Source organism: Gracilinanus agilis, chromosome 1 (genome assembly GCF_016433145.1).
Source record: "Gracilinanus agilis isolate LMUSP501 chromosome 1, AgileGrace, whole genome shotgun sequence".
Lineage (NCBI taxonomy): Eukaryota > Metazoa > Chordata > Mammalia > Didelphimorphia > Didelphidae > Gracilinanus > Gracilinanus agilis.
This window is the reverse complement of record NC_058130.1, coordinates 161,003,668-161,028,403: the sequence shown is the minus strand read 5'-3', so window position 1 is coordinate 161,028,403 and position 24,736 is coordinate 161,003,668. Positions and strand designations below refer to the sequence as shown.

The 24,736-nt window shown below is 35.3% G+C and overlaps 1 protein-coding gene across 1 annotated transcript in view; it reads left to right on the top strand.

Annotated features, from left to right (window-relative positions):
* The window catches only part of RASEF (RAS and EF-hand domain containing), a 118,492-nt gene that overhangs the window by 72,284 nt on the left and 21,472 nt on the right, over window positions 1-24,736 (top strand). Inside the window, exons 7-15 of the mRNA XM_044657234.1 lie at window positions 1,066-1,134; window positions 2,317-2,404; window positions 3,883-3,974; window positions 8,928-9,162; window positions 9,489-9,626; window positions 9,753-9,900; window positions 12,360-12,441; window positions 13,528-13,642; window positions 20,320-20,439. Of these exons, the coding sequence (XP_044513169.1) occupies window positions 1,066-1,134; window positions 2,317-2,404; window positions 3,883-3,974; window positions 8,928-9,162; window positions 9,489-9,626; window positions 9,753-9,900; window positions 12,360-12,441; window positions 13,528-13,642; window positions 20,320-20,439 (1,087 nt within the window). The remainder of the gene's footprint in view (window positions 1-1,065; window positions 1,135-2,316; window positions 2,405-3,882; window positions 3,975-8,927; window positions 9,163-9,488; window positions 9,627-9,752; window positions 9,901-12,359; window positions 12,442-13,527; window positions 13,643-20,319; window positions 20,440-24,736) is intronic.

Below are 24,736 nucleotides of genomic sequence, written 5' to 3'. Positions count from 1 at the left end.
GAGAGAGAGAGAGAGAGAGAGAGAGAGAGAGAGAGAGAGAGAGAGAGAGAGAGAGAGAGAGAGAGAAAGAGAGAAGTTTATGTTAATGAACCGTCCAACTGTATGTCAGTCAGGCAAGTTGGTTATACTACTAAGATCAAAGGATAAAGTAGAATGTGGGACTTGAAAGTAGAATAGGTTTGGAATAGCCAGGTACCATGAGGGAAATAAAAAGAAATCAAGAAGCAATTTGATAAATGTGAGTACTGAATTTGTGAGCATGAATTTGTAGTGGGGCTATTAAATCTGCCTTTTTCTAACAATACTTTGTGATCTAGAAGCAGGAATAGAGAACCTTGAAATTTGAGAAATTGTGTAATATGGGACTTGGAATTAGTGCAGTTAAGACAATTAGGAGGGAGAGGTATGAATGTGAGATATTCTAGGAAAATTACAAACTAAGTCACTAATGAACATGGGGACTGGTGACAAGATTAATTGGAGGTTTCTCTTCTCCCACATCTAAGAGTGTGGAAATTGAATGAATTTGTGAAGAGTGTATCAGATAAGAAGATTGAAGTTGGACCACACGGAGGCAACTTGATAGCCTGGTAGATATTGGAGTCAGGAAGACCTGAATTCAAATCTGTACTGTGTGACCTTAGGTTAGACACTTAATCCTTCATAATCTTGGTTTCCTCATCTGTAAAATTAAGGGTTTGCATCTTATGACTTCTAAAGGATTTTGCAATTTTACATGTGTGATCCTATAAATTACTAGATTCTAGAGGATAAAGCAGATAATATTTACATAGGATATGATTGCCAGATGTGGAATGGAGATGAAGGTCTTTAAAATTTAGAGTACTACAAGCATTTTGAGGTTAAAGTGTCAGATAGTTGATGAATTTGATGTTCAAAGTCAATGAGGATGAAGGCAGCAGACAAAGTGGAGGAGAAATATGGGAGCAGGAAGTGAAATCATGAAGAAAGGTGGAGAAGGTCCTACAGGGTGGTCATGGAAATCACTGGAAGTAGAGAGCTTATCCAAAAATTCTCATTTAAATGCAAAATGTAATTTTACAGGGACCTGGAAATAATCAGAGAATATACTGAAGATAGAGATTGCCTTGAGAGGCAAATTGAAATGCTTCAGTAAGTTCCTATAAATTATCTTCATTATATGCAATTTTCACTGTTCTTTTTTCATAAATGTTATGTTGTGTGTACAGCAGAATAATAGGCTGAATCTTAAGGATGGAAATGCAGGTAAATATGTGTTTCTTGTCATTACATTTTATTCAGCCCAATTACTTAGCTCTTTGAGATAACTGAATTGCAAATCAAGCATTGATTTTTCAATAAATGGAGAATGGATCTCCAAAAATAATTGTAGGATGTATCTGAGTTTTTTCTCCTGGCACAAACAGGATGTCTCCAAGGTCTTGGTACAGCTGTAAGGTTTTTAAAGGATTCTTTAGTGACCCCATTTCTCAAAAAAAAATGGTGACAATTCTCCATTATTATAAAGAGACTATTGTAAAGGGTAGTTTATGAAGAACCTATAGTTAAATATCTAGATTTATGCTGAAATGCATACAAATCTCTCTCCTAAATCAAGTATATTGCAGGGAGTTTTTCTTTGAATTCTTTTTTGTTGCATCTTTATTTTTTCAGGTGATTTTCATAATTACTTTTATCTTAAGGGCTATAAAGACAATCTACTTTGGGGACATGCAACAATACTAATAACCTCATCTAAATGGTGAATTAAGTATAGAAATGAGGAGGCAGAATTGAATGAGTTCATTTAACAACAGTTTTTGGCTTTGACAGATATTTAGTTGTTTTCCTATCACAAAGCTAATCAGTTAAGCCCTGATAAGCAAAGGTAATTTAGATTAGATATGCCACTGACTATGTCAGTATTAACATCTTCCAGTGACTTAGTTATATCAACAATAACATTGGTAATACTGATCCTTCTTGAAATATTTAGCATCTCCGTACACTATTCCTCTAATAGGAAGCGCATTGGGTTTGAAGTTGGAGGAACTGAGTTTGAATTCTTTTCAGCACTGCCTTTCATAAACTTTTTGACTTTAGCTGTCATTTGTCTTATCACTTCCATTTTCTCCCTCTAAAATAATGAAGTGAGGTTTTTAAGATGCCATCCATCTGATATTTAGCAATTCAGTAGCAATTCAGTAGATAAATTAGCAATTCAAAAGAGAAAGAGGGCTTTGTGGATTTCCATGCCATATTTTGAACCCCATCATTTGAAAAGGCAACCATTTACGTTTAAGCCTTTAAATTCTTCTTTTTTTTAAACTACAGAACAGCCAATAGGAAACTACATGACAGTAATGATGGTTTGAGAAGTGCCCTGGAAAACTCATATAGTAAATACAAGGTAAGTGTTATAGTTTATAATTTATTTTTCAAGTATCTATAGTATACAGTATCTAGAATGCCTATCTTGGCAGAAACTTTTAGTTACTAAGAACAACATATAATAATGATATAGTTTCACAAAAAGGAAGAAAGATCTAATTTAAAAAAAATGGAGTTGGGTTTTTTTTTTGAGCATCATTGGATGTTGTCTTCTTTTATGTTATGTATTTCGATATTTTAGATTTCAATAATTATTTTCTGTAAATTAACACTTATTACAGGAGAAAATTCTGTTTTTGACCAATCCTTTGGAATTGTGTTAAGTAAATATTTGAGATCTGAGAAATATTCTCAGATAATTTTTTGATCTCGATTCTATAACCAACTAGCTATGTAACTGGGAATAAGTCACTTAAGCATCTCTAGGCCTTAGGTTCTTTTTCAGTAAAATGATGATGTTAAATTTAATGATCTCTAAATCTTCTTTCTGGCTCTAGCATCCTATAGCTAAAAATCTTTTTACTGCTACTTGACCGGGCCAAATCAAGCATTGATTTTTCAGTAAGTTAATTAGTGCAGCTAACTGCACTAATTTCAATATAAAAGCACTTTGGGTCTATCTCTTCTCCAGAACAGCTTATTTTTGCTGCATAGCATGACATTGGATTTGAATAAAAAGATTTCTCTAAAACCCACTGAAGTCTAAGAGAAAGGAGTTAGAAAGTTGGGATAAAAGGTCTTGTCAAATTTAAGACCAGAATGTGATTTGACTTAGAACTATGGGATTTAAAATTCAGTTATATCATAAAAGAAGATCTTCCTGTTTAGACCTTTTGAATTTCCTGCAACTTGCCCTTCACATCCTTCCAAGGTATTTATGGTAGATCATATATTATTGCTGTTTATTCAGTCATTTTTCAGTCATGTTTGATTCTTTATAACCTCTTTTAGCAGCTCATTAGATGCTTGCATTTCTAATGGCTCTTAAAGAAACTATTGTATATAGAGCAGAAATACTAACTTATATGCATGTGGTAGATGTTTATAAATAACTTTTTTTTGAAACTCTTGCCTTCTGTCATAGAATACATACCAATTATTGGTTCTAAGGCAGAAGAGGGGTAAAGGCTATGCAACTGGGGTTAAGTGACTTGTCCAGGATCATACAACTAGGAAGTATCCAAAGTCAGATTTTTGCCCAGATTCTGTAATTATCACTGTATCATTACAGTTTCCCCAACCCCAGGAGTGGCTCTATCCACCTAGCCATCTCCCATACTCTTACAAAGAATTTTCACATGCTAATTCATTTGATCCTTACAATAATCCTGCATAGTTGGCAGTGATATCATTATCTTGACCCAATGAAGTCCTAAGAAATTAGATAATTAGCCCCAAAACAAAGAACTAGTAAATGGGAAAGTTGTAAATCAACTCATGATTTCTTCTTTCATATTTAAAAAAAAGTTTGCCTAATTAATGAGTTTTTCTTTTTTTTTTTTAATACAGCGTATACATAATATATCACCAGGAAGCACAATTTCTAGAAGCAGTCCCAAATTTAATGGTGGCCATTCTCCTCAGAATTTGCGGTATGACAGGTAGGTTAACATCTGCTGTCTTTGCATTTGAATTCTGGATCTAGTTTGTTAAAAAGAAGTAAAGTATTTCCCATAAGGCATAGAATGACTTTTTTTTCCATCACTTTTCTTTCTTCATCATATTCCTTGAAAATAGAATAATGGGATTTTGAATAGAACTTAAGATTTTACTTGTCTTATTTCAAAAACTGGTTATTTAAAAATATACATCTTTTAGCACAGTAACTGAAAGCATTCAGGATTTCTTTTGTTCTTTGAAATATTTATGATTGCTATTACCTTAGTATTTGTTTATTGAGTGTATATGTTACCTTGTTAATATTGGGGTGAGAGTCTGGACCTGTGATTTCCATTGTTTGGGGGACTCCTCACCAGGAAATAGTCTCTTGATAAGATCTTTAATTCTAAGTATTAGAGGGGTGCCTGAGGCACTGAGATTAAATGACTTGCCAAAATTCACATAGGTAGTACCTGTCAGAGGCAGGTCTTGATCTACTCGTTCTTAATTTTAAGATTGGCTTTCAGCCCATTTCAGTAGTAACTATCATGCTCAACTAGAAACAGAATCCTGTGGGGCACATATTGACTTAGAAAACTACATATTGACATTATCTGTGTTACATTGTATTTTTGTTTATTTTGTTAAACACTTCCCAATTACATTTAATCTGGTTTGGATTACGGCTGTCAAGTTTGACACCTGTGTGTACTACAGAATACCATCTCTTGATAATGTTGATAATAATAACTTTTATCAAGCACCTGGAGATGTATAAAGTACTTCATATCCATTCATTAATTCTCACAGGAACCCTCTAAATAGATTTGATGGATAACATACCTCTTTTGATGAAAGAGAAAACTATGATTTAGCAAGACTTGTCCATTGTCATATAGCTCATAAATGTCAGAGACAAAGTTTGACACTAGGGTTCTGCAAACTCCAAGGTTTCTGTTATACCATATTGCTTCTAAGTAATGAATTATAATATTTAAAGGTGATTGGCATAGGAAGAAAATCCAACTTTTTAAAGTTGTGGTTTAAGAATTTGAACCTTCTGAAGGATCTTGTATTTTTGTTTTCAAGAGTGACAAATGAAAAGAAAATTAATTTTTTTCCTGTTCTTTGTCAATAAAACTCCAAATAGGATAATGAAGAGTTGGACGTGACTGAAAAAACTGAATGATAGCAACAAAGGCAGGCTGGTATCAGCTGGTTGTATTACTGGAATATCAGCCAGATTGGCAGTAGGGAGATGCCGAAAATATTTGAGTGAAGCAGTAACATGATCAAATTTATATATAAGTAATTATTCTGGCACTGAGGAAGAACAGATGAGAGAAGCAATAAAGTAAAAAAGGAGTTCTCTGCAAAGAAGATATAACAATAATATTAGAAATATTGATGTGAGGGCCAATCATGGGGTAGTAAAGGTAGCACTAACATTACAAACATGGGAAACTGGATAAAGTACCAAAGGCAGAAATGGTAAAAGCAGAAAGCAGATTTATAGGGAAAGGTATAATGAGCTTATTTTTAGACCTGTTCAATTTGAGGAGGAAGTGGGGCATTATGTTGGAGTTGTAGGTTTTCAGATCAGAGTTGCAAACATAGATTTTGCCAAAATAATATTAGATATTTGGGAAGGGATCTCTATGGCCATCTGGAACAACACATATGGGAAAAGATTTTGAACATAATAACAATAATGAATAACTAAAACCTAAATAGCACTTACTTTGTGCCAGGCACTGTGCTGTTTTCTAAATCATTATCTCATTCGATGCTCACAGCATTTTAGGAAGGTAGGTTCTATTATTATCCTCATTTTCTAGAGGTTAAATGACTTGTCTGGGGTCACAAAGCTAATAAGTATATGAGGCTGAACTTGAACTCCGGTCTTCTCGACTCCAATTCTAGTGCTCTATCCACTGTGTCGCCTAGCTTCCTTCATTTAAATGAAGATGATAGTTGGAGCTGTGGGAGTGAATGAGATTGCTAAGTGATAGTATATTAATAAAATACAGGATTCCTTTGAGGAATATATACATTTACAGAGTTGAAAACAAGTTGAGGAGGCAGTAGAAAGAGAAGGCAGAGAGGCAGGAGGAAAAGCAGGAAAATACAATGTCTCAGAAGCCACAAATAATGAAAATAGCCAATAGAATGGTTGATGAACTGTCAAAACTTGTAGAGAGAGTGAGAAATATTACTGAATAAAGACCAATGAATCTGGTATTAGGAGGTCCCTGGTAAAACTTTCAGAATTACTATGCATCAGTACAAGTGGAAACCAGGTTAGAGGGTTTTTCATAGAATTATTTCATTTAATACAATAACTCTGTGGGTTAAGAATTATACAGGTGTTAATTAGTCTTTTTACAGATAAAAATGAGGCTAAGAAAGATATTAAATGATTTATCCCAGGTCACAATTCTTAAAAATCATGGATGAGATTGATATTCTGAGTCCAAGTCCAGTGCTGTATCCACTATCCATTAATGCTCTATTCAACATCTGATCAACCTTTAAAAACAGAGAGGATTGTTAGCTTGCAGAGCAAAACACCAACTCTTTTATAGATGAAACTGTGAAGACACTAACTAGAAGAAAAATAGATTCCTAAGTGTTGCTATACTATAGTTTTTTATTTTGACTCACATACACGCACTTAATGACCATCTGAGGGATTGTAAAGAGCAAATTGGAAAGAACTTAACATCTTGCCTAACCCCCAACCACACAGAAGAAATTCTTTGAGGTGACACACTTTTTAAAGAACTGAAGGTATAGTTTTCAGAGTATGTCAGTCAGGAGAAGGAAGCAAAGGATGGGGAAAAAATTCTATATAATATTTTGGCTACCTAAAAGGCAACCACGATGTGATACCAACTACAACTGGCCCATATGATTGCTCTCTTTTATATATGTCTTTATGACTAGATTTGGGGCATATATTGAGGACATTCTTGTGGGCAGCTGGGTGGTGCAATTGATAGATTATTGGGCTTCGAATCAGGAACACTCATCTTCATGAGTTCAAATCCAACCTCAGACATGTATTTAGCTGTGTGACCCTGGGCTTAATCATGTTTGCTTCAATTCTTCATCTGTCAAAGAAGTCAGAGAAGAAAATGAGAAACCATTCTAGTATCTTTGCCAAGAAAACCCCAAGTGAGGTCACAAAGTGTTCAACACAACTGAAAATGACTGAACTACAACAGATGAATGTATGGGTTCCCATTAATAAATGTATTTAATTTATCTCTTTAATTTTGTACATCTACAATTTGATAAGTGTATCTTCAGTGAATTCTTCAGACATAATAAAACTTTCAACACAACAGGACTTTATACTGAAGCACTGTGGTAATGTTGGCTATGCTCATTAAAAATCAATTGCTTTAGTTACACTCCATATTTAGATATGGTTTCCATCTCCAAACCATCCCCACATTTTCTGGGTAGCTTAAAAATTTATTAGATCCATAAAAGTAATTTCTATTCACATAGTTTGTTTTTCATCTTGCTTATTTCTGCTGGTCTTACTTGTCTATCCTGAACTCTCCTCTGCCAGGTAGCTAGGATGGATTGATGAATGGAGTCAGAAAGACCTAAGTTCAAATCTGGCTTTAGACATCTACAAGCTATGTGTTCCAGGTCAAGTCATTTAACCTCTTTTTTCCTGAACTAGAGCCATCTACCCCTAGGATAATTGTGAGGATCAAATAAATCAATACTGTATTTATAAAGCACTCAGCACAGTACCAAGCACATAATAGATGCTTAATAAGTGGTTGTTGTCTCCTTTCCTCCTAATGACTGTTTTCCATGGATTAGAGAGGGAAACAGAATGAGAAGGTAAGTGACTGCTTGTGTTTGACACATTCCTCCCTAAAAATCAGACACCCATGAAAATTAGGTGAACTGAGAATAGTGGTGAAGAGTAGTAAAAATCTTGTCTCATGCTTATTAGAGCATCTGGCATTCTTTTTAGATTTAGAGCTTGTAGGGCAGGTTCTTATTTTCATGGCTTTCTATATAATTTACATTCTTGGTATGAAATAAAAGTTCCTGGATCAGATGCTTTCATTGAAAGGCAGCATGATGTATGGAAACGATCATTGGACTTAGAGTCAGAGAATCTTAAGTGTAAGACTCAGCTCTGGAAATCTGGAATCTTCAAGAGCCAAGTTAATCCAACAAGCATTTATTAAGCACCTACAGTGTGCAAGGCAGCCATGTAAATGGAAAGATCACTAAAAAGAGGCTTAACACTGAGCAACTAAAAACTAGTATTGCTCTCAGTGGAGATAATCTCCACATTTAATGCTGTGTTTGAAACATAGTAGGTGCTAAATAAATGCTTAATATTTTTTGACAGAATGGTAGGACACAAATAGGGGAGAATGTTGCATACATTTGTGATGTCAGAAGTGATTATTCTATCCCATATTTTTATTGAAAAAACTTTTCTTTCTTAAAAGGTAAGGTATACTATAGAAAATAGGAATGGGAGTAGGTGGGTAGGAAGTGTCTCCAGAAATAAGTGATCTAAAAAACAACAGCAAAGAAACATCAAGAAAACTTATTTTAAGGGGCAGCTCGATGGCTCTATGGACAGATAGCAAAATCTGGAGATAGGAAGTCCTGGTGTTCAAATTTGTCCTCAGATACTTCCTAGCTGTGTGACCCTGGGCAAGTCACTTAACCCCAGTTGTCTAGCCATTACTACTCTTCTGCCTTGGGACTGAGACTTAGTATCTATTCTAAGACAGAAGGTACAGGTTAAAAAAAGACAAACCCAACCAACTATTTATTTATACTGAAAAAGGAAAATAGAAGTGTTATATTTTTCAAAGGTGAAATTACTTTCTTGATTCTGCTTAGCCTGTTTTGAGCATTCTGAACTCTTCAGTAAACCACTTAACCACTTTCCTGTTTATCATCAGGTCATCACGTTCTTCCTACATGGATGAGGATTGTGATTCATTAGCCCTCTGCGATCCAATGCAAAGGATAAGCTGTGAGGTCGATAGCCTGCCTGAGAGCTGCTTTGACAGTGGCCTGTCTACTTTGAGAGATCCTAATGAATATGATTTTGAGGTGGAAGACAAGCATCAAAGGAATTTTCAAAGGTCACAGTGCACGCAGGAGAGCTTTGGGGGTGATGCGTCTGATACAGATGTAAGCCCTGGAAATCATTGATCTTCTAAGACCTTTGATGAAAAGAAAAATTAACCCCCTGTTTGAAATTAACTAGCCTCAAGAGTTCACAGGAACCAAAGGGGTTTTTAATGAAGTTATAAATGTTAAACAGGATCAATAAAACAATATAGTTTCCCTACCTTGGCTTAAGAAGGATTTCCTTAGTGGATTGGCACAGCTGAACATCCTTGACTCCCTTATTTGATTTGCACATGCTGAGTAATGGCATCTGATGCATTTTGTATGGTGCACCTTTTTGTTTAAATACATCTCTTTCATTTTTTTGCAATAATATTTTGTGGCAGGTTCCAGAAATACGAGATGAAGAAGCTTATGGTTCTGATAGCATCAGTACAATATTAGACTGGAAACCCTCAGAATCAGTTGTTGAAGGGAGCTTTGGTACTTCTGTAAGAAAGCCTATATCAGCCCTCTCACTGCAGGTAGGCACTGTTTTTCTGGGAGTGTTTTCTTTTCATATTCTGGTAATTTTCTCTTTCTGATAAGATATAGGAATCTAAGGGGGGAAAAAGTAATTTTAAAATCTCTCATCATGACATCTCTTTTAGGCAAACTTGGCTGATGACAACCATAAATATCCCAGCTCAGAAAAGGCATATAGAATTGTTCTTGCTGGAGATGCTGCTGTGGGGAAATCCAGTTTTCTCATGAGGCTTTGTAAGAATGAATTTCGAGGAAATACGAGTGCCACTCTGGGTATGTTTCCTATTTTAACTGTTGAAGAAAAAGAATGCTTTTCTCTACTTCTTGCTTAATTTCTCAAGGAAATCACACACGTGCAGAATACATCAGAAAATCCTTGGGACCCTTTTCTGTTCTCCAAAAATTTCTATACATTGTAGAATGCTTCCTTTTTTCTTTTTATCTTTAAAATTCAATTTCTATTTCACTCAGACCGAAAGCACAGAGATGACTCACATACCCAGTCCATTTCTAAATGACATGGGATCTTTGACCTTCTCTGATTCTGACCAGGGTTTATTCAATCTTCTCTGGCAAACAGAGGCTACACAAATTCCTTGGGTTTGACCTTATTAATTCAAAGCAGTGTAGACATCCTACAGGCTTATCCCATTGCAGCTTACAACTCTGGAGCTCAAGAGATCTCTCCCAAATTCACATGGCCAGAATAGAGATGGGGTTGACATACTTCTTACTCTTCATTATCACTCCTAGATCATTTTTTCTCCTTTGTCCTGCAATCACCTATCTTCTATTATAGTTCATGAAATCCATAATATCCATTTCTATTACCATTTCCCCATCTACACATTCTTGTATCTAATGATTTCTTGGTTATACCCTCATCTTTCTCAGTGATTTTATTCCCTGGCCCATGAGCTCTCTCTATCCTCTGTTCCTTGGCATCAGACTTGAAGATGTCAGTATTCATATTGAAGCTTAAACACAAAATTCTTCAATCCCCCCTTATCCAGCAATTTTGTAATACACTTTAACTGTATGCCATCACCATCCTGCTTTGGGCCTCTTCACCTTTCAGAATTGTATCTACCACATTCTAAAACTTTGAAATTCAATTCTCTGGTCACAAACCTCCCGTTCTTCTGATTCTTCCAAGGTTCTCTTTCACATTTAGCCTCTTATTTTCCTGAAAGATGACCCCTGTCCTTTTAATCTTCCTCCACCAGCTTGATTTGACTTCTCTCCATTTATCAAATATTAATACAATCTGCTTCTTTAATATTTATTTTTCTGTGTTCCTTTAATACTTCTGACTTTCCACATATCCTGAGATCCTTTCTGGATAATCCCTACCATCTAATTTCTCCAGTATTATCCTGGATTGCTGTGTTGCTATAAGTCACATCCATTATTGTTTTAAAAATACAAATAAAAAGATTATAAATGGAGTGGAAGGGAAAAGGAGCTATGGAAGGCTTAGTGATAGACCCAATTAAATCAATTAGTTTGGAAAGCATTTAAGGATGAAACTAGGACAATAAATGAGTGAAGAAAAAGAAATCATATCCATTATTAATTTTGGTGCCATTAAGTAAGCCTTCACTGCTGTTGGGGTAGTCATCATACTCTATTCTTATAAATGCTATCCAATTTACCATTGACTTTTCCAAACTTTTACCTCATTTCTTTGATCTCAGGCAAATCCTCTATATTTCTGCATATTTGAGTAGATGAATTAGGCTTCTTCTTCATGAAGGATGGTGTCTTTCCTCAGTTCCTTACATATTCTTCAAAATTTCTTGGCATTATAAATCATTTGTCTTTCTTTATTCTAGCCATAAAAGAGTCGTCCCCTATTTTATTAAGTTAATTCCTTTACACAAACCTTGAATCTTATTCTACTTTCACTCCTCTGGATCTTTGCTCCAATACTGGATAGAACAATGGCCTTGGAGTCATAAAAGATTTGAATTTCACTCCTAGCTTAGACACTTTCTAGCTATTGGGATCCCGGGCAAAAGAAAACTGATCTTATGGTTCATCAAAATTTGTGCATCTTTCGGACTTTATCAATCTATATATTTTTTATTGAATAGGATAAAGTTTCTACCAATGCACAAGGCTAAAATTTCATTTCATTTATGGCATTTTAATTTTTAATCCAAGTGGTTTGGATGTTGTATTAGTGGAAACAAGCCTGAAGAGTCTAGCTCCAAATTAACTAATTATATTGGAACAGAAAAATCTTTTTTGTCTCTTAGCCATAGAATATATTCATGTCCAAGCCAGTTTTACATCAGAATGAGAAATGAGTCAAGAATGTGGATGGCTCACTGCATATTCATTATCACTATTGGAAATATACCTCATAATGGGTCATCGTTATGAATGATTTCATATTTTACTTCCACACAATATTTGGGTGACATGAGTTTCTATCACCTTTTTAAAAATAATATTTTATTTCCTTTAATTACATGTGACAACAATTTTAATGTTATTTTAATTTTTTTTGAAATCCAAAATCTCTCCTCCTTTTCCACCCTCATTCTGCCTTACCCTTGCCTCATCCTGAGATGATAATCAGCCTGATTTAGATTTTACATGTGCAACCATGTAAAGCATTTTCCCACATTAGTTATTTTGCTATCACCTCTTGAAGTGGACTTTAAAATCAAAGCAAATAAAAATATTGACTTCTTATTTTGGACTCTCATGCTTTTTTTTTAAAGGTGTTGATTTTCAAATGAAGACTCTTATTGTGGATGGAGAGCGTACAGTCTTACAGCTCTGGGATACAGCTGGTCAAGAGAGGCAAGGACCCATTTACAGACTTCCTAGCTATATGTAGAGTTTGTGATGCAAGCACGGCAAACCCTCACTGGATCGTTTGCTCAAAAAAGCCCACATTTTTTTTTTACATTTTCCAGTTTTATCACAAGTCTGGTTACTTTTTTCTCCACATTCCAGTTCTTTTTCTCTTTTCTCTACTCCTACCCTTTCATTTTTTATATTTGGTAGATGAGGAGACCTTTAGTAGCTCCTCACTTTGTTTGGTTAAGAAGGTTTCAGAGAGCGTCCTTTTTCAAAAGAGTCAAGCAAGGTGACTTTTCCTCATGAAATGCTAATGCAGGCAGCTGCTTAGCTATGAAAGATAAAAAATGATGTATTTCTGACTTCTCTTCGTTGAAAAGAGTGAACCTTTGAGCCCTTCTCTGTACAAGGGCAGAGACACTCCTCAACACAGACTTAATTCTGCAGGAATTGTAATGCGTGTTCATTGCCATTGACTAAAAAGCATTAGGCACTGCCTTCTTATCCTGCAGAGCTCTCTGGGAATAGAATTCATCAATCTCATCTGTAGCAGACTGGATCTTTCAGAATTCCAGCTAAAAGATGTCTAACTAAGGTAGTCTTTCAAATGTCAGCTATGTCAAATCTGCATGAAATTCTGACAATATCACATATGGAAGCAGAGCTAAGACATGCCACTCATGAGCTCTCTCTCTCTCTCTCTACCACCTCCCACAAACCCTCTTTTTTCTTTTAATACTCAACACTCTAACTTCCTCTGACTCAAACCCACTCACCCTACCCCCTTGGTATCAGGTTTATTGTGGGAGCACAAGGTACTAAAACTCTGACTACAAGCAGCTCTGCCTATGATCTCCACTGTAATGACCATACCCTGATCCTGGCTTTATTTGAACACTGATAAAGCCCTAGTGCTAGAGGCTATTTTGCAGATGGTATGCTGCTTTTTTTTTAATGTTTCTCTGAGGAAGGCCTTTTTTTTAAGATAAGAGAAGTAGACTGAACAGTTAATGAGAAATGAGAGCATCTGATTAATGTATCAGGTTCATTCCTTATCATATACATTTCCTTTTCATTTTTCTTTAGATTCCAAAGTATAGCCAAGTCCTACTTTAGAAAAGCAGATGGTGTACTGCTGTTATATGATGTGACCTGTGAGAAAAGCTTCCTAGATGTACGAGAATGGGTCGATATGGTCCAGGTAAGATTCAGTCAGTCAATAAACATTTTTCAAACACCGATTGTATGTCAGGCACCATACTAAGCATGGCGAATATGAAAGGAAAAAAAAATCACCTGACAATCTCTGTCTTCAAGGAATCTATATTCCCATATTCCACTGAAAGAGACTACATGCACATTCAGGCTGTCCCCAAAGTCTCAGTGTAGTTTTAGACTTTATTAGCTTAAGTTGGGATATCCTGCGAAGGCATGCAGAAAACAAGCAAAAGGTAAATATTTTAGGGGTAAGCACCAGCAATAAGTCATTTAAGGAAAGAAATCATTTAGGAGCTAGTACTTGAGTTGAATTTTGAAGGAAAATAAGGTTTTTTTCTACAAGGCAGAAGCTTTGTTAAATTGCAGAGACAGTAGATGGAGTGTCACAGGTGAGGAATAGCAAGAAGGCCAATTTGACTTGAACATAGAATGACTGAGGATTAGAGATATATAAATCCAAGATGGTAGATTGGAGTTATATTGTGAGGGACTTTAAATACTAAACACAAGAGTTTTTATTTGATTCTAGAGGTAACAAGGAGGCTCCGAAGTTTCCTCAATTGGGAAATGTATAGTCAGATTCAAATTTAAGGAAAATCACTTTGGTAGCTAAATAGAGAAAGGAGAGACTCAAGGCAGAGAGCCCCAAGTAGGCATTCAGGTGAACTGTGATGAGGTCCTAAATTAGAGTGAGTGTGGGGGTGATCACATGAGTAGAGAAAAGTATACAGATGGGATATGTTGTAGAAACCCAGTGACAAAAGCAGAATATTAAAGAGAAACAGAGAAATTCTGTTTTTTCCAGTTTTCTCTATTAAAATTATGTAATGGAGGAGAGGGAACTATGGGGTACTCAGGGAAGACTAGCACCTCTGCTGTGAGGGCTTGCTAAGCTCTTTTCAGGACTCCTTTCTTTCTTTGGTGTCCACCTTTCACCCAGCTCTCACCTATGGCTGCAAGACGCTGAATAGCATGTGCAACAGTCACACCCTGCTTAAACCATCTCAGCAGACAGACTAAACTACGCTGAGGTTAACCCATAGACTTCAAAACCATAAGTTTCTTGGGGATATTGATCTCAGGCATGTGAAGACTTCTGCTGGTAGAATGAATGGACTGAGGAAAACAATTTCTTTCAATGACCATGAAGGCAGCTAAAGCAGGTGCTATGTAGTGCTTAGAGCTTGGTCAGATATTGAAGAAGCCAAGGTCATCCACTGCATCTTGAGCTGTCATTAGTCATCTTGACTTTTGTCTTACCCCTGGGCTTCAGTGACTCTGGAAGACAGAATAAAGCTGATGATGTTGTGCAGTTCTGTCTTACTTAAATCTACTTCATGCATGAGTCAAAAGAAATCACCAGTGATGTCATTTTGGTCCTCTTCAAGTGTGAAGCCAATAACCAATGGATATGAAACTAACAAATAATATTATCAGTTAAAGGATGAGTCTGAAAGTCAAGATTTTCAAGTAGTGTTTATTGATATTGTTCTCTTCTACCCAGAAAGCCAGACAGATTCCTATTATACTTAAGATGTTGGGAGCCCCTGGGAACAATTCTAGGTTTTTAGGATACATCCTTTGTAATGTCTCAAGGTGATGAGGTTAGAGTTGGAATTCAATATTATTTCTTTCTATTGTTTCTTTTCATGTCATAAGAGGGCTCGAAGTATTGGTTACCCTTCAGGCTAGTGGATGACTACCTGAAAAAGCTCTTATGGTAGAAGTTACAAACCAAAGGGCTATTTCTCAGCACAATGGAAAGACTATTTAGTCACATTCTGATATTTCCAGTTATATTCATTCTTGTGGATTATAATTGCCTTCAATATTTTTATCTTTTTGAGTGAACTAGAATCCCTATTTCATCTCAGAAGTTTGCCATTTTTTATTTTATGTTCTTTCTGTTCCAAAATTTAAATATATATATTTCAAGGAGGTGATTTTTTTCTGACCAGTTTGGATACACCATTAAAATTGCATCAAATATATACCTTGAGTTCCATTTGTGGTTCAATATGATACATTTAAACAAAATGACAGTTGTTAAAATTTGGATGATATCTATGTAGTTTTTAATAAATATCAAAGAAATTAGATATGCAAATAAAGGTTATAAAATGACAGTTTGTCAATAAGCATTTTCAAAGCACTGAAGTTCATTATCAAACAAATGATGGAGAGAATAATAAAATGAATAATTTTAATTATGTAAAATAAAATTTTCCCCAAAACTTATCCAATAAAGCTAAAGTTAAAAAGGAAAGATTAGCTAGACAATACCTATGTAGTAAGTTTCTATGATAAAAGTCTCATTTCCAAGTTATACAAATAATTTATATTTCTAATAACAGGATAAATGGATCCCTTGATAAATGGTCTAGGGATATGAACAAGCATTTCACAAGGGAAGAAACCTAAACTATCTGTAGCCATTTTGAAAAAAATGTTTTAAATCACTACTAATTAGAGAAATGCAAATCAAGGCAATTCTTAGATTCCCCTTCATCCCTATTAGATTGGCAAAGATGATAAAAAAAGGAAAATACCAAATATTGGAAGGGCTATGGGAACATAGGCTCACTGAGGCACTGTTGGACTTGTGAATGGGTAGAACTATTCTGGAAAGCATTTAATTACACACAAAATGTTACTCAAAGTGAGGAGGAAGATAATGTATGCCTTTTGGCATAGCTAGACCATTGCTAGGCATATATCCAAAAGGGATCAAAGAAAGAAATGAGTGTCATATATGCACAAACATGTTTGTAGCACCTCTCTTTGTTGTAGTAAAGAAACCTAAAAACTAAAGAATTTCCCATCAGTTGAATAATGGCTGAATAAATTGTATAATATGAATGTGTTATAAGAAATGAGGAAAAGGTTTGGTTTCAAAGAGATAATGGAAGATAAATATGAACTAATGCCATAGTGAAGTAAGCAGAAATAGAAGATCAATATTACAAAAATGAACAGTTTTAAAGACTTTTTATAAAGTGATGTTGATTGAAATAAATGGAACCAAGAGAACAATTTATACATTCATGACAACATTGCAAAGTTAGTTTTCAAAGTTGTAAGTACTATGATCAACTCAATGACCATATACAATTCTAGTTTACTAATAAACTATGTAGTGGGGACTATAATAAGCTTTGGTGAAAAAAAGAAAAGAATGAAATGTTCCCCATCATAAAGGAACTTACATATCATTGGGGGAATGACAATGAAGTATATAAGTTAATAGGAAAAGTCCTCATATAGAATGTACTTTTTAAAAAGCTTTGAAGGAAAGTAGGGATCTTCAAAGTTAGAAGTAAGGAAGAAAGTTTATTCTAGGCATGAGCATATAGTTTTGTTCCATAGCACCAGTTTTTGGAATGTGGTAAAACATTCATCTGCTATATAATGGGCAGCTATTGCAGAGGACTAGTGAGTTAGGATCTGAATTGAGTAAAAGAAAGATATTAGGCTCGATCATATTTGGGAAATTGTGGCCATTAAGGGAACTCAAATTGTCCATCACTGCAAAAGGTCTTCTTTTTAACTTTAGTATGTCTTTCATGATAACCAATATCTCCCATGATATCTCTTTCCATAATTCATGAAACAATATGATATCAGAAGAATGAAATTTTCAAGTGACCCAAAGAACAATGGAAGGTATATTTATTATCCTAGTAAGCAGAGTTCAGCATATTTACAAGGAATGATTCACATTTAAGAAGTGGTGTAAAAGATGCCATCAAGACTAAGTATGTTTAGAAAAGGAGGTCGACTCATGTAAAGAGAATGAGGAACAGCATATGTATAGTTTGAGTTCAGTGAGGTTATCCATAAAGTAATGAAAGAACCAGAGGCAGACTTTGGCATGCATTAGAAAGATTTTGGATCATAATTTCATGAAAAGAAGTGTAGAAAAGTCATATGGAATTGGAAAGCTTGGAAAAACTAGGCTAGAATAGTGGATTGAGTAGACTAATAATAAGGACCAATCAAGAATTGATTATATAGTGGAACAATAAAGTGCCTGTTGAGGGGTCACACAAAGCTAACAAATTTGAGAAGGAAATGTTCTACCTAACAGTTGTTTGAACCATGAATAAACACATGCAAAGTGGTTGAGGTCAACCAGACTGTTTAAAACAGTCCAGACATTAAATGGCTAAAGGTTTTCCCTGAATCTTAGCTGCCATCATTGTTAAATATTTACACATTTTAAGTAGGTTACCAAGTTGGCAGCACTACTGTTTCTGTTTCCTCAGGCTGTGACCAGAATCTGAAATGCAATAACTTTTGATCAAAGATTACTGCCTGAATTTGTAGCTGGGGATGAAATTGGATATAATCTGACATCTGATTTTTGCATTAGAAAAATGACTCGCCTGCAGAGCCATACCTCTAGCTTTCGATTTCCCAACTTGAGAACTTTCTTTCTTACTTTATACAACTTGAATGATTTAGATGAAAATAGATGAAATTTGGCATCATGATTTATTGGAAAAAGGTAAAGAATGCAATTCAATCACTCTATTAATGTTGATTAGTTCAAATAAATTAATAAGAATCCCATGGGTGTTGATAGGAAGTAGCCTTTGTATTTCAAATCCTTGATCAAATTCCAGACCACAATCAGCTTTTAGAATCATTCATTCATCTAACCATTTATTGGAAAATTAAATATTTATGGAATACTAAGTTGGGGAAGATGCAATCATATGGAATACAAAGATGTTTATGATGTATATAATCTTTCATTTGGGAAATAAGTCTTATGTGTAAAAATAATAAATAAAATAATAAAAATAATAAAACTACAAATAATACAACAATATAGCATTAAGTAGCTAATATTTATATAGGAATTTCTATACATTTTAGTTGATATTCAAATTAAATCCGGTTAGATATGAAGTATAGGCATCTTTATCATCCTTATTGTACAGATGAGAAAACAAAAGTTATTTTAGTGATAAGTGATAGTACAAGAACTGGGACTTGTGCTCATTTTCGGGGGGATTACCTGTCATTGTAAATATAATATTCTTTCCAGTACAACGATCTTCCTTTTGGGTTCTCTAAAAGAAGAAAAGTTCTTAGTGGACTAGGATAGTGCTAGAAGTCTTGTCAGATGAGATAAACTGTTGGCCTGGGTCTTGAAAGGTGTATGAAGTTTAAAGAGCTGGTAGGAAGAACATTACAAATTGGGGGTACACTGAGCTTATGGAAAGGGGAAATTGCCTTCTCTTTCTCCCTCAGGGTTCCTTTTGCTGACGTATGTAGGAATGGCATCAAATGCTTGATGGCTACCAGCCACTGTTTTTAAACTTGGTAATTGAACCATGTATCCATTCAGATTGCTTACACTGAACTTCAGCCTACACACTCTGCCAAATACGAAGCTCCACTCAATGCAGCCTGGAGTCCAGCTAGGATTACCTCATTATGGCTCTTTTCTTTCTTAAATAGCTGAGTCCAGGACTCTTAGATTGTTCTTAACATAATAGAAGTTGACCATAGAAAACTTGTCCAGGTTTGTTGGATGCCAGAAAGTGAAGCTATTCTCATACAGAAAAAGGACTCATCTAATAGCTTCAGCTACTCCACTGCCCATGAGAAAATCCACTGGAGGTTTTTAATATATTCTTTATCCAAATGAATCTTTAGGCAAATATTAAGAGACTTAAGAGTATGGAGAGTTGCTATGTTTGTAGGATATAGTACTACTAGCATTTTCTTCCTGTCTTCTTCTAATTCTGGTTCCCTAGATATATGTAGGATAATATCAAAGAATTCCTGACATTGGGTAATTTGTGAAAGTATGTGAGATCGGAACCATGCAGAAAAAAATCAAAGAGGCATATGGGTGTGTGTGTGTGTGTGTGTGTGTGTGTGAGATAGGGAGACACAGAGAGAGAGAGAGAGAGAGAGAGAGAGAGAGAGAGAGAGAGAGAGACAGAGACAGAGACAGAGACAAAGAGAGAGAGAGAATGTCTCTAGATACTTACATACTCCAAAGTGTCTCAAAAGACTTAGAGCAGTTCTACTCTGTTAAAGCTTATTTAAGCTATTAGGACTTTGGGGGATCCTGTATATAACCTTAGTTTGTAATCCAGGTGAAATTCACATATACTGTGATTTCAGGATTATAAAATAATAGAGAATATGTAAAGTGCTTTAAGGTTTGCAAAAAGCTTTTTGTACCTCATCTTAATCCATTACCTTGAGTATGGTTTCTATGTAGGAACAAACTATGACCATTAAATTTCTGTGTTCTGTTTGGTTACTTTCCTTCTTTTATTTTCCCTGTGAATCAGACAGTAGTATGCAACTCAATTCCATTGATGTCACAAGGTAATTGCAAGATTGACTGTTTATTATGTATTGGCGTTAATGGGAGTTGTCATCTAATTGCTATTGTTTCAAGCACAGGTTACAGGTAGTAACTGTGTAAATCACAGCCCAATTTAATATTTAAATGCAGGGATTTTTCTTGCATTATTCCTTGCTTGTTCTTTCCTATGTGTTTAAAATAACAAGTTAGATTTTTTAGCTGTTAACATACAATTATGCTAATGCTTGTCATTTTTTATTAATGTACAGAGTAGAAATATGATCCCCCTGACACCTCCTTTTCTCTCTTTATTTTTCCATTTGTAGGATGCAGCACGTGAGACAATTCCAATTATGATGGTGGGAAATAAGGCAGATCTTTTGGAAACTGCTTTGGCCGAGGGACAGAAATGTGTGCCAAAACATTTTGGAGAAAAACTTGCCATGGTAAGATCAACAATGAATACAAATTAAGAGAAATTTTAAGTCTAGATGCAGAAGTATAAATTATTTTACTCATGTAGGTCATAGTTAGGCATACAATGGTTGGAGCACCCGAGACTCTGCTTATAGTGCCAACAAGATGTTGAATTCAATATATACATATGTGTATGTCATTTCAACTTGCAACGAGCCCTCTGTTCTCTGAGTAGGATTTCCTATCTTTCTTGATAATCTTTCTTGTGTTTTGCACACCAAGGGCAGATTTCTGGTCTCTTGTCCATATAGCCATCTTGAATCAGTTCTCTTTACTAGTCCATTAGAATTAAGCTCATTGTAAAGAGGGGTTGTTGCTTTTTCTTTTTCTTATTTCTTTTTAGTTCTAACAGAATGTCTGGCACCTACTTCATGAAGTTTGTTCATTGACTGATCCCTTTGGTATGCTTTAGTATACTCAATCGTAGGACCCAAAATAGGAAGTAATCTTAGGCTTAATTAATTTAAATAAGTAATAAAATTAACTCATTTTATGGATTAGGAAATGGGGACCCTGAGTGGTTATATGATTTGCTCCTAGCTGTTGACTAATAAGCATAGTAAACAACATAGTACCCTAGAAGTTCAGTTTTGGGCTTTAAATTTTCACATTTGAAATCTCAGGGTTATCTTTGACTCTTTTCTTCACTCTCTTACCATGTGCCCCCATCAGCTAATGCCCTTTCAATTCTACTTCTGTAACATCTCTTGCCACCATATCTTCATCTTTACTCCCACTGTCAACACCATACTGTATAGACCTTCACTTGAACTGCTGAAATAGCTTTAACATATTTATCCCTCCTCCCTTATCCTCCCTCCCTCACAATCTATCCTTGATATCACTGGCAGAAAAACCAAGCAGTTTGTTGTTGTAGTTTTGTTATGTAGTTGTGTTGGACTCTTTTGGATCCTATTTAGAGTTTTCTTGGGAAGGATATAAGAGTGCTTTACCATTTCCTTCTCCAGCTCATTTTTACAGATGAGGAAACTGAGGCAAACAGGGTTAAGTGACTTTCCCAGAGTCACATAGCTAGTAAGTATCTGGGGTTAAATTTGAACTCAGGTACTCCTGACTCCGGGGCTCACAGTCTATCCACTACACAACGTAGCTGTCTTTGAACAACATTAGCAGCTCTCTTCTCCATAGGGAGAGATTTTATAGGGGGAGAGAGTGTGACAAGTCTGACTGAAGTCTGTCATAATTCAAGGGAGCCAAAATATAGATTCTTAATACCCTCCTGAGTATCACTGAACTGTAAACAACAGACATTTACTACGAACCTACTGTGTGTTATGTATTGGGGATACAGATATGAAGAATGAATCAATCTTATTGCATTCAAAGACTTGCCAGCAGCAATTCCCTACTGATTACTTGGCTATTTACCCTGAGGCTTTGTTGCTTGGGCAGAATAACAACTGCAGATAAGTCAAACACAGAGTCCAAAATCTTGGTTGGAATTGGGGCTCTGCTACCTAGTAGTCATGTAACTATGGACAAGAGAGCTCACTCTTTATAAGCTTCATTCAACTCCCTCACCTATAAAATGAACCTTCTGATAATTACCTCAGAGGAGTTGTTGTAAGAAAAGTACTTTATAAACTGTGAGTTTTAGAGAAAGTCTTAGTGCTAGGGGAAGATATGTGGCATGGCGGCTAGAACACTTGAAATTAGGAAGACTCATTTTCATGAATTTAAAATCCAGCCTCAGACACTTACTGTATGACCCTGAGCAAGTCATTTAACCCTATTTGTCCCAGTTTCTCATTTGTAAAAATGAACTGGAGAAAGAAATGGCAAACCACTCCAGTAACTTTCCTGGAAAACCCCAAGTGGGGTTACAAAAAATGAGACATGACTGAACTGATTTAACAACAGGTTCAAATTGGCACCAATTGGGATGCTCTTAATTTTTGTACCAGTTGTTTTCAAGACCCTTTGCTGGGTGCTGGTGACATGAAGTCAGAACAACAACAACAAAAAAGAGTCTCTGCCCTTAGGAAGAGTAAAAAGTAATCACAAGCTATATCTGAAAAGTCTAATTGGGATGAGGGTATTGCTAAACAGGAGATAGAAATGGGAGGGTTCTTGCCTATTATTATATTAACATTTAACTTGGGCTTTAAAGAATGCCTTGGAATTCAACAACGATATCAACTGCAATAAATCATTATTTGTAATAATTATTATTAGAGCCAACATTTATGGGGAGTATTGTGTCTGTAAAGCACTTTTTTGCATATCATCTTATTTGATTTGATCCTCCTAGCAACCCTATGAGCCAGCTATTCTCATCCCCATTTTATAGATGATGCAATGGAGACTGAGAGAAATTAAATAACTTACTCAGAATTATATAGCTAGTAATTATTTGACTAAGAGGTTGAACATGGGTCTTCATGCTTCTGAGTCTGCTATTCTATTCATTTCTCAAATAGACTATGGAAATTTCACAAAGAGAGAACATCATAAACCAAAACAAAGGAATGAGATGACTCAAATGTTTGCTCAGCAGATAGAAAACACTCCAAAGCAAAGAGTGCTTGAAGGACAGTTATATAAAATAGGGCTGGGAAGAGAAGGTGACATAAGTTTGGGGAAGACCGAATGATAAGAAGAGGAATTTGGGCTTTACTTTATAGAAGGGAATCAATGAAAATTTTCAGCATTGAGATGCCATGATCTGTATAGAATAAAACATAATTTGATCTTCAGCTATCTTATAAGAGTCAAAGCTTCCAGGAATTAAGAGGTGAAAACTCAACTTTATATAGAGTACTTTATATAGTGCTAATCAGACTTTATATAGAGTACTTCATTCAGTTCAGCTTAAGGGCATTGGCAAGATGTAGAGAGAGGGTTCAGAGAAGGGCTATCAAGATGGTAAAGAATTTGGAGTCCATATCAGATGAGTCCTGGTTGAATGATCTCATGATATTTAATCAGAAGAGAAACCTCAAGTATTTAACAGGCTTTATTATAGAGGAGGCACTAGAAAAGATACACATAGAGGAGTTATGCCTTGGCCTCAGGGATCAGGGAACACAAATACAGATCTTTGTATTTACATTTGTATTTGTATCACTCAGTAATGTTCTCTTGACCCCAAAGTCAGAAATAATGGATAGAAATTGCAAAGAGACAATCGAGGCTTGATGTCTTATCTAAAAACAAAAACTAAATACCATACCATCTTAACAATTAAAACTGTTCCAATCAACCACCAAGGACTTATTAAGAGCCTACCATATGCTTGGTACTGTGCTAGACATTAGGATATAAAAATGCAGTGGATTACTTTCAGAGTTTCTGGGTTCACCCTCCTTGGAGATGTGCATACAGAGGTTAGATGGTCCATGTCACATGTTATGGTGGACTTTCCTTTGGTGCTTAGGTTGGACTAGATAGCCATTGCAGTCTCTTCAAATTCCCAGATTTTGTGAAAGAGCACTTAACACAATGCCTGACACATAGTAGGAACTTAAAAATATTGATTGATTGATTTTTTTGCTGCTGATATTAAGGCTAGATTGCGAGGGAGAGAAGATAAGGGAGGGATAAATGTGTGGAAGCTATTTCAGTAGTTCAAGTGAGGGCCTATAATGGTGTTGGCAGTGGGAGTAAAGAAGAAGAAATGGATGCAAGAGATGTTATGAAAGTAGATTTGAGAGGACTTACTAGCTGATGGGACACGTAGCAAGACAGTGAAGAAAAAAGTCAAAGGTAATCCTGAGATTTCAAACAAGAATGCTGATTATAGAAATTTTAAAGCCCATGAAAAAAATCAGTAATTTTTTTCTGGTAGAATATCATCATAATCATCATCATTAATAGTAATAATAAAAATAATACTATTTTAATGTTTGCAAAGCACTTTACATATATTATTTCATTTGATCCTTAATAATAATCCTTTGAAATTATGATAAAACTGAGTCTGAGCAAAATAAAATAACTCTTCTAGAGTTCAAGTTAAGTAACTCATAAGTAGAGTACTTAAGTAAAAGTTAAATTACTATTCTAGCAAATATCTAAGACTGTATTTGAACTCAGATCTTTTCCTTTTGATTCTTAAGGTTAGCATTCAGTCCATATAATTGTTTCTATAATCCTGATATTTCTCCCTCGCACATTCAGAGCCTTAGAAAACATTTAACTAATTATGAGTCACCCCTTAAAAACCGATTCAAGAAAGCTATGGCCATGTATTCAGAAAGAAATTACTCTAAGAATTTTTTGATTAAAATGCTAAAATTCCTAGAA